We start from the raw sequence: 10,873 nt of genomic DNA, 5'->3' as shown, positions 1-10,873 counted from the left end.
GACTAAGATTTCCTTCTTTTTCTTAAGATTCATCTATTTCTTTCTTTAATTTTTAAAAATCATATATGTGTTTGTGAACGTGAATGAGGTACCTGAGGAGATCGGACCAGGGAGTCTGTTCTGAGTGTCCTACAAGAGGTTCCAGGAACTCTGATCCTCCCCAAATGCATCGAGTGCTCTTAACTGCTGAGTCATTTCTCTAGGTCTGTGACTAAGTTTCTTAAGTTTCTTGTGACTTCCCGTCTCAGCCATTCTACTACAGAGAATTCTTGTTTCACTGTCACCCAGCTGGTCTGAACCCATGGCATGTGTGGACTCAGTTGGGAACAGCTGTTTTCATACAATCCTTTCTGAATGTTTCCGAATGTCACCCTTCATATTCTGTCTTCAGCTTCTCCAGAGAAAGCTTCAAGAACGTAGTTTTATGGATTTAGGTTGTTTCAGGGGAAAAAAATCACTGGCAGTTACAAAAATAAACAAAAACAAGTTTTTGCATTAAGATAATTCTATTCTCAACCCTGAACACCCAAAGGTGTCCAACCAAAACATAGAGACTTCAAAAGGTTCTTTGGAAACAGCTGTAAGCGTTGCCATGGGGACCCAGTTAAAATACATTTTACTTCATCTGCGGAAAGAACACTTCCCAAATCAGAAAAAAAAAGGGGGGTCAGAAAACCCGATTTGGAAACTCTGCAGTGTGACTTTCATTAGACCAGGAGAAAAAGTGATTTTCTAGGTGGTAGTGCAACTTATCCAAGGTCCCACAGCAACATTTGGTGTAATTAAGGCTTGACTTCAGACCAGCAGCCACCAACCCAGTGTTCCTTCTGTTACTGCCACCACAGACTCGCTATTCTCTCATTATGGTTCCCTCTGAAGTGTAAGGAAGGTCCTGTAAAGAGACTTATTCTGCCATACACTAAGAGGCCACACACCCCCCCCCCTTTTTTTTCTGGAAAGAACGTCAGTAAATGTTTTCAGCTTTTCAAGTGCAACTCTTCCACCATTTAGCTACAAAGTAGCCCATACGAAGTAGACCCTGAATAGAAGGTTGGAATTCTGCCTCACTATTCTTCACCTTTCTGTTCTGTAAAATGAGTGTGACAAAGGTCTCACGTTACAGTGTGGCTATGAAGGTGGTCGTCAGTCTACAATGCCTGCTATGTCAGGATGTATGTTAGCTACTGTGTATCAGGACTGTGATTTTACGTCCATGCCTTCTGAAAGACAAAGGGAGCCAAAGGCATTGTTAGAGATAAGCTTTCTCCTGTTGTACCCCATCCTCCACCCCAGCTGCCTCCTTACCCTAGTTTGCCTCCTGTGGCTGGGATAAACAAAGAACAACTTGGAAGATAAGGGTTTATTTCACCTTACAACAGAAGTTCTCACCCTTCCTGATGCTGCCACCGTTTCAAACAGTTCCCCATGTCCTGGATACCCCCAACTATAAAATTATTTTCGTTGATAGTTCTTAACTGCAACTTTGCTACTGTTATGAATCTTCATGTAAGTATCAGATATACAGGATATCCGATATGTGACCCTCAGAGGGGTCACGACCCACAGGTTGAGAATCGCCACTTTACGGCTTCTCAGGAGTTAAAGCTGATCCAGGAAGGAGTGCTTACAGGCTTGCTTTCTGTGGCTTGCTCAGGTAGCTTGCTTTGCCTCTCTCTCTCTCTCTCTCTCTCTCTCTCTCTCTCTCTCTCTTAATGAATGAGGCAATTTATTAACCCAGCATCCTTTGTTCTAATGCTTCTTGTTGGCGCCTGCCACCTGTCTAGCGATCCTTCCAGATCTCTCTGTCCCTGAGGCGTTAGCTTGCGGCCTCCATCTTGGTCCTTTTCCACCAATTTCAGCCCCTCCAGGGCTTGGAGGAGCCAGTAGGTCACACTCGTAGAGCCTCTGTTGAAGTGACTGGGCCTGACACCATTTCTCTGCCATCCTCCATAGATCTTGGTCATGGAACCAACCCCCTGCACCACCATGGAGGTACAGGTGCCGTGCTGTGGAAGCAGCTCGTGTGTAGAACCATCATCAGATGGGGCAAGCTCCCTATTTTGGCCAGCTTGACTGTGTCCACCCACGAGGGGGAATTTTAGCTTCCCGGACTGTTTGAGAAAGGCTGCCAGAGCTCTGACGAACTCCTGCTGGTTAAAGTCTTTTACAGTAACTCCAGGCATCCTGCAGCCTCCACACTGCCAGCCAGGGGGAAGGGTCTCAGCTTGCTTTCTTATACAACCCCAGCTCAGGACCATCTTTCCTGGTGGTGGAGGGGGATGGACTTTCAATCATCACAAACAAACTACAGGATGCCCACAGCCCATTCTAATAGAGGTAGTTCATCAGTCGAAATTTCTCCTTTGCTGGTCACTCAGTTTGTGTCAGGTTAACAAAAACTGAGGAGCACACTGCTTTCCAAACTCCATTGTAACACAACAGAGAGGCAGCTTCACCCTCTATACCCCCAGTGCTGGCTGAGACAAGCAATTTGCCTTTTATTTGGAATCTGGAAATTTTCCAACTCTAGACAACATCCTGGCTCCTTAATATCGGGTGACCAAATACATTATTTAAAAAAAAAAATCAGGTTCATTTTCTTCAATCGTCTCTAAGATTCTAGTGAACGGGGTGCAGCATCTCCAAGACCAGCCATATTCTCCACTCCCGCTCTGTTCCCTGTCTTTTCTCTCGTTTGAATTGTGTGCACAAAAGGGATTCGCTTTCCATGTACATGTTAAAGCAGAATAGGTATCTGTCTCTGCTGGAACACTCCAGAAAACTCTCTCAATTCGTGTCATGTAAATAGGGTGAATTTGAGAGATGGTGACCCGATCCCTTTACCTAATGGAGTTTTTCTGAATCGAACAACCTCATCCTTCTAACAACAGTTCAGTGGCACAGGCCCAATAGACTGAATTTTGACAAGGTACTAGAGAACATTAAAATATATAGCTCACCATCAAAGCTAAAACTAGTTTCAAATGTATCTTATTAATGCTTTGAAGTCGTGTCTTTGTGGCAAATATTCCTACCTTTATGGTTGACAAATTAAATTCTGTAGATAGCCCTAAAATAGATTTACTATAGACTAATGAATGGAGTTACTTTTAATACCCTATAATAATACTGTTCTGCCCAGATTCATATTTTATTATTCTGGTAATACAGTGAATATATGTTCACTGTATTATTTTATTACAGGGTTCTGGAGTCAACAGACTTGGGTACAAGGCATTTAAATTTCATAACTGTCTCAGTGAATCATGGCATGGCTATAATTTAAAAACAACAACAACACAAATTAGTAGCCAGCCTGAAGTTTTCTGGAAAATACACGCAGACATATTTCCTCTCATATCTTAATATTTCTAACCTGTAGTAACACACACACACACACACACACACACACAAACACACACACACAGTACCACTTAGTTCCATCTATAGACTAGAACATCTAGATCCAGAGAACAAGGATTTTTTAGTCAGAAACTTTCCATCTGACCACTTATCAGTTGTTCTTCCCGAAACTCCCACCAGACCAGAGAGATCAGGCTTTCTGCTGAGCTGTCAGCCCTCTGTTCTTTCCTTCCTAACCGGGGATGAACTTAGCCTTTATGCTCAGTCTGTACCCCCTTCTCTGAAGTCCCAGAGCACCTGTCATTTCACCCTCTCGCTCTCTCATCTCAGGACACCTTAATGCAGACTTCTTACTTTAGTGAGGAGCTTCCCAGAGCTCAGCATGGGACCTTTACCTGAATGAAGTGCTGAGCTGATGTTTATTAACGGACATCGTGATAAAAACAGAAAACAAAAACCAGAAAGCTGAGAGTGGCTACCTTCAGGCTTGATTAAAGCTATCCCGTAAGTTCTGTGAAGATGAAGCTGTAGAATTCACTTAAGTTTTACAATTCCAAACAGTATTCACCTCACTCAGAAGATATATTTAGGAAGATGTAAGACACAAGGTAAGGCACGGAGGAAGTGCTGTGGTACAGGCAGGAATCACTGGACCAAAACAAGAGGCGATCCCCAACTTTAGACCAGACGTGGAGAGCCAAGCAAAGACAGTTGCCTTTGGACTAGTGACCCATGACACACTTAGACACTAGGGACACGCTGTCCTCACTAACCCTGCCTTAGAGATCTTGGACTAGAAAGTAAAGCTCTCAGCTCTGCTAGGAATTAAAGCGAACACACAAACAAGCAAACACAACTATAAAACAACGCAGACCACGGAAATCAAGAACAACGCCACCCGCAAAGCGCCACCTGCAAAGCCAACCCCGCCACTCAGTATCACGGCTCCAGTGCCTCCCTTATTGGCAGGTTCAAGAACTCGTGCCTGATCTTTCAGTGATATGAATGAATTCGGAAAATGTCTGCGGATAATTAAGGGTAAGAGACTTCAAAGAAGCTAGCCCCATTGACCTGCTGCATCCACACCTTGCCTCCTCTTCCTCCCCGCTCTGCCTCTGAGTTTTCTGGTTGGCCTCGGGAAGGTTCATCTTATGCCACAGGAGCTGGTCCGATCTTACACTTGAGCCCAAAAGTTCTCTGGGCGTAGACGTCAAAATAACCTTTCAATCCTCAAGCGTTTGTAAGCATTCGCATTGTTGGTTACTTGGCAATCTTAAAATTCCTTCTTCAGACCGCATGTATGTGAGAAGAAAATCCCCCTTGCAATATAATGACTGCATTAATCTGTTTTATTAAACATCTCAAAGGAGATGTGTAAGGCTGTTGGCAGCAGTAGAGTCTGCATGGCAACCCTCACGCTCACAGTCGCGTACACAGCCAGGATGAACCGCTCAAGGATCATGTGAGATTCAGTAAGGCATCTCTGAAAGTTTGCTCTGGGGCAGTGCTGAGGTGAGCATGTGACACACCATTACACTAGAGTGACTTGTGTTTTAGCATTTCACACAGAGGGATCGGGAGCTGGTTCATTCAGTGGGTCAACCCCAGCAAACCTTGGCTCCAGCCCATGTCCACTCGTCCTTACGACTTTATCTCTGTCCTTACGACTGTGCTCGCAGGGTTGCAGAACAGCCTCACCACTGGTTCTCCCCCAGCATTGACATCCATCCTATCCCATGGAAGGAAGATGGCCGCTCTCCTTAAGACAGGGACAAAACCTCTCTCACGAGCCTTCCACTAACTTCCCCTGAAGCTCACTGGCTACAGTGTGTAATACGTCAAGTCCCAAGGAAAACAGACGGCCTGGAAAAGGGAGCTAGACCAATTCAGAACAACAGGGTCCAATCCCTGAAGTTCATGACACTTAAATAAAACCAGGGTTTCATCACAAGACGATAGCGGACGCACAATGATCGGCCGCTCTTCCCATGAGAGCACATCCTTGGAAGAATTAGAAACCCAGTTTCAAAAAGTTTCTTGTTCATACATACCCTGAGGGTTTCAAGCAGAGGAATAACATAAATAAACAGCAAACGAACAAAATGTTAAGGAATTGTCTGTCTTTTACTCTTTATCAACTTTATTTATTTATTTATTTGTTTGTTTCTCAACATTTACGTGTGCTGAGCCTATCGTTTACTTATGAATAATAATTCCACGACTCCTGTGCTCAACCTTTGAAGCCTACAGTGCCAACAAGATGCAGAGCTTACGTTCTAGGCAAGTTCAACCTTTTGGACGTTGGATTTGGAAAGAGAAGCAAAGTGAGAGAATGACTTGGAAAAGCATGCTGGAGGGACCGCCATCCGCTGGCTGGTCAAAGGGAGAGCCACATGGCGACCAGTGTGAGGAGATGGCCTTATGTGCATGTCAGAGATCTGTGAAGACAGACAGCAGTGACGGGCAGGGTGAAAATGTGGCAGTTGGTCTGACAGGACTCGCATAGTCCAGTTCAGGCCAGGTAGGGTTCTTTGTCCTTCGCCCTTCATGCTTTTAGAAGTGTATCGGCAAACGGGAACAAAACACAAGGAAGCAGCCTTCTCAGTACCTCCTTATAGAGGCTCCCTTTGGCACAGAAGGACAGAAAAAACAAACCTCATATCACTGGCCTGCAAGCAGGAGCTGCCTGGACTCAGAGGTGGCAGCCTCAAATTGTTTTGGCACTTAGCACTTGGGGATGGTTTTTGGCTTTTGTAGGGCACAGGACTATTTCTGAACGGTCAAGGGCTATTCAGAGACAGGCGGAGGCTACTCCTCAAGAAATGTGCCAGGCCTGTGCTCAGGGAGGGCACGGAGTCTCAAGGAGGGCTGTGAAAATTCAGATTCTGGTTTCCTTGGTCTGGGGAAGGGGCCCAGGGTTTCTGGTTCCAGCAAGTTTCCAGGACAATTAATGCTGCAGGTCTGATGACCACAGCGGGTGGAGGACTGGAGCACAACATGGCCTCAGATTTGGCGTTTGTTTGTCCTTTCTACCCACTTACACTATCACATGCTTCAGAGGAGGGGCACCGTGCTGTGGTTCTCAGCAAACAGGGGCCACTTGTTATGTTTTAAACACCCCAGGGGCCACACAGGGCCAGAGTCTACCATGTCCAACAACGTGTGCTGAGTCTCCCTTTGTCACAGTTTGTTTCACAGCTCTCTGCGGAAGGCGGAAACTCATCCCAGTTGCTAAAGACCCATTCTGGCCTTTCCTGCTAAGATCAGATTAATCCTTTACAAATTACAAGATTGTTTCTTCCATGAAACCTTTCCTTAAAGTCAAATGAGGTAGACAGCCTCACCTTCCTCTAGTGTTCCCATCCGAATCTGGACTTCCTCAGTGACGAGTTTCTGCTGTACACTGCCTGTCTGACACCGAAATGCCAACTCCCATCCAAAGCACACATCTTCCAGATGCTTTGGTCATGGCCATCGATTCCGGTTTCATGTGGGCCCATCTACTTTCCCGTGTACTCTCCAGTTTCTCACCTCTAGATCCTCAGTGCAATCATTGGCATGTGAACTAAAGACAGCCCGTGACATGAACTGTAAGACAGGTACTACAAACAACGAGATAATGAACTCTATCTACCATGGTTCCTGCAATGTCTGGATTGCCTGGTGGCCATGTTGGCAACCAGTGGAGAGCCTGAGAATTGAGAACGGTAGAAAGCCAAGCCAAGTGATAAAGTCTGAACCTGGAAAACCTCACGCTTGATATCTGAATTGGGAGTGTTCTCTGTGCTGAATGTTACATACTGAAGGCACTTCCCTAGATCAAGGCAGTTCATACTGGTGGGCTCTGCCCCATTTCAGCCGCCAAGGCATTTGTGCTCCGCTTGTCCTATGACAGCCTCTTCTCCTGGTTCCTTCTTTTCTGTAGGTTTTGATCTAACCACTCAAGGACCAGAATCGCTATGAACGCATACTCACGTAAGCCTAATTTTCTTTACCAGTTTTAATATTAAGTTTTCTATAACAAGCTGATAATTTAAACTTAACAGAGCCAAGGACTTAGCTCTCGTTACTTCCCAGGGAAATAGTTTCTACATTCCTCTACTATGTGTCACCAGAAATAAATCAGAGTTTCGCAGTTAGCACGGGCCTGTGGAGTCTCAGGATCGTATTCCTCACCCTCACCCACGGGAGATTTCTGAAGGCACTCAGCCCCGGCAGCTGGGTGGGCAGCATCCGGAACTCGCTCTTCCTACCAGCTTTACCTTCGGGATGAATTTACGAGGACCTTCTTAACTCCACGTGCTGATTGGCTCCATTTCCTGCTCTGCCCTGTTCCTTCCATACATAGAATCCGACCGGAGTCTTCCTTTTACCTATCTGGCTGGAGATGGATCCACCGATCCTTCTGCAAAGGGTCTTTAGACTCCAACCCAAAGGTGTTTCAAACACAGATGTGACGCTGACCAGTATTCATCTGCCACCTCTTCACAGAACACCCTTTTCTTACTAGGGCTGGGCTGAAGAAAGATGATTTTTCCCACGACAGAACCAAGGCACTCTCCCCCCCCAACACACACACACACACACACACACACACACACACACACACACACACACTATTCTTCTTTGTAATAAATGTGTTAATAGGTCTGTTTGCAAAGAGGATTAAGAATTACTCTAGAAGACAACGCACAGGATAAGATTATATTTTATTAGAGATCTTATATTACATATTCCCAAAAAGTTATAAAAATCTTCCAAGAGAAAAATATCAAAACCTGTTGATTTCAATGAGCAAAATAATCAGAATGAAAGTAAACATTTTCTTCTAGACAAAGGACTGTGAAAACATTTCAGCACAAGTACAGCAAAGACACAGGAAGATGGTCACAATGTCTTAGAACACCATACAGCCTTTTGTTTAAATCAATGATTTTAGAATGCTGATATTTGAACCATGGGCCTCCAAATTAAAATTTCAGGAAGTGGGGAGAGGGTAGTGAGACAATCATGGTCCACTGAACGTCTGTGAAAACAGATGTAACAGGCCTAACCAAACAGACCCCTGATGTCATGTCTGAAGTGTGGCTGGCTGTCCACGCGTGTCCACAGACACTCAATTGTTTAGTTAGTTCGTGACCATAACCCAAAGCAAAACACACCCTCTCTTCATTTCCCTGATGTTGGTAATGTGAAAGTAACTTTAAAAAGCAGAAACTTGCTGGTTAAATAGAATTTCTGCTTCACCTGTGAGTAAGTAGCTGGTGGCAAGGACACAGGGTAGGTCCGCTGTGTCTGCTGTTTTCCTTTTTTCATTTCTGTCAGCCTCTGGTTTCCTTTGGCTTCATCAGAACTTCTGTGGTGATTAAGCAGAGCCACTTAACCACAGAGCACAGTGAACATCCACAGGGAGGTATGCACTTAGGATGCGGCAGGAATACAGATCATATTCCTGGCATTTGCGCTTGGCAATCCTAGCTGTCGTGGGCAGAGGTCTACAGAAGGAAGTGGTTTTGCCGTATTTTCACTTGCTGATTCCCCCGCAGGGAGGAAGGGAATGCACGATGCATACTCTTTGCATGAGATTACACCCTTGCAACATTCCTGTCGACTCTGGTGTTCCCTTAATGATTATAGGCAAAGGACTTTATGAACCCAACACAACAGTGAATGCAGGAGCTGCGTCTTGAGGAGGAACCCAGATGACCCCCAGGATAAACAGTGGCAGAGATGACTTTCTCTGTAACGTGTTGGAATGGCAAGAGGTAAACGGAAGTTTAGAGTCAAATAATACTAAATTAGGTTAAGACACTGAGGAGAATTTTTCTGAAGTGTACAGCCAGAGAATTTTCTGTACTGAAATTAAATACTATTATTCTATTAAAGATACGATGATCTGGAATGAACTTAAAAGTCCTGTGATGACGTATAGGCTAGGATAGCACGCCGGGTTTACCGCACGCAGACGTTTGGAACACAGTCTTTAGTAACATCAAGATGAGCTGTGCACGGCGGGCTTTAAAACAGTCTATTTTTAAAGCATTCTCTCTTTAACATGGTTAACTACTGTGAAATGCAAGCAGCATTTGGATCTCGTGGGTTACAGAGTCCTTGCTTCGACTTGCAGCTTCCTTGGCAGCAGCATATTTTAATTAACAATATTTCTCTTCCTTGTTTTGTTTTCTGACATCTCAGTACATTCAAATAGTCAAAATGTTTCGAGTAACACCGTCACAAATTTAATGACACAGATCAGAATGTGGCCAGCATTATCAAGCAAAGAAAATTACATAATTTATGTCATAGAAAGTACCTACCCCCTACCCCAACCTCCCGACTCCCCACCTTTCCAAACAGTAATATGGACAGTAATAAGATTTAACAAGACTTATAAAAAAATAAGGCACATTTATTTTTGATATGGTAATTTAAAAATAGAAAACCCCACCTCGGAACACCTGTATTCAAATGAGCTGTATAGAAAGACACCTTGTGGTACCTAAAATGGAATTGCTTCTTCTGCTTTAGTGACAATGGAATAAATTGCACCCATCCCACGTTGTCAAGTAATGAAAATACACCTCTTTTTCTACTGGTGAGCGGCTAAAATAATCACTTAGTTTTTAAACGTGTGGGTAGGAAAGAGTAGTCGAGAGGTTCACCAGGGAAGAGCATGACAACCAACTACATTTAGCGGAAGGACGGAGGGATTGCACGTTTCCACATATTTTAACACAAAAAAAATATTCAAATTTGTACCAATGATTAATGATCACGACTATTTTGGCCATTAAGCTGTTATCTATACCAACTTCTGATTTTGCTTTCTCTTTAGGTCAAATAGGTAATTTTTTTTAAAAATAAAACATGATCAGAGATAGGAATATTTCTAAAGAATCTCTTTGCAGCCCTCAGTGCAAACCTACGTAGTTAGCATTAACCTGAGATTCAGTCTGTCGAGGGCTTGTCTGTCAACGTTTCTTCATTTTTGTTACATCGGTTCACACTGATAAGGGCAGCTGTGGGACGAACTCAGAGAAAGAAACTGTTTGTAAAGCATGGCTTTTTTTCTTCTTTTCTTACTAGATTGGTTTAAAAAAAAAAAAGAATCACAGAATTTATGTTCTCACAGTAGCCAGAAGCTAAAGTAATGTGCTTAGTTATTGCACGTTAAAAACCAAGGAAGGTAACCAAACCAGAGTTTCTCCACTCAACCTGAAGGTCAGGTTCACCTCAAGCGGATTCGGGATGTGCTAATCTCCATGGGACTCAGGCTGACTTCACTCATGTTCTGGGCGTCCGGAGGCGAGTGCATCAAGGACAGCGAGGATGGGATGAAACTCTCCACAGCAAAGTTGTTGAAAAGTTTCGGAATTGACATCTTAAGAAAAAGAGCAAGTGACAATATTTGCAGATTGAGATCGGCACTGAGATTTGCGCATTCCGATCAACCCAGAGAGAGGACTATTAGCACGTCAATAAGATCAACTTAAGGAGAGCACAGGAAGGA

General features: G+C 44.1%; 1 protein-coding gene and 1 pseudogene across 1 annotated transcript in view; both read right to left on the bottom strand.

The window, feature by feature from the left end:
- Nucleotides 1-1,749: 1,749 nt before the first annotated feature.
- On the bottom strand, nt 1,750-2,253 carry LOC116898287 (annotated as a pseudogene).
- A 5,802-nt stretch (nt 2,254-8,055) lies between these two features.
- Man2a1 (mannosidase alpha class 2A member 1) overlaps nt 8,056-10,873 on the bottom strand; it is a 163,574-nt gene continuing 160,756 nt past the window's right edge. Inside the window, exon 22 of the mRNA XM_032901717.1 lies at nt 8,056-10,744. Within this exon, the coding sequence (XP_032757608.1) occupies nt 10,592-10,744 (153 nt within the window). The 3' untranslated portion in view covers nt 8,056-10,591. The remainder of the gene's footprint in view (nt 10,745-10,873) is intronic.

The sequence above is a fragment of the Rattus rattus genome, chromosome 4 (genome assembly GCF_011064425.1).
Source record: "Rattus rattus isolate New Zealand chromosome 4, Rrattus_CSIRO_v1, whole genome shotgun sequence".
Classification (NCBI taxonomy): domain Eukaryota; kingdom Metazoa; phylum Chordata; class Mammalia; order Rodentia; family Muridae; genus Rattus; species Rattus rattus.
The sequence above is the reverse complement of the archived record's forward strand: the minus strand, read 5'-3'. Positions and strand labels throughout refer to the sequence as shown.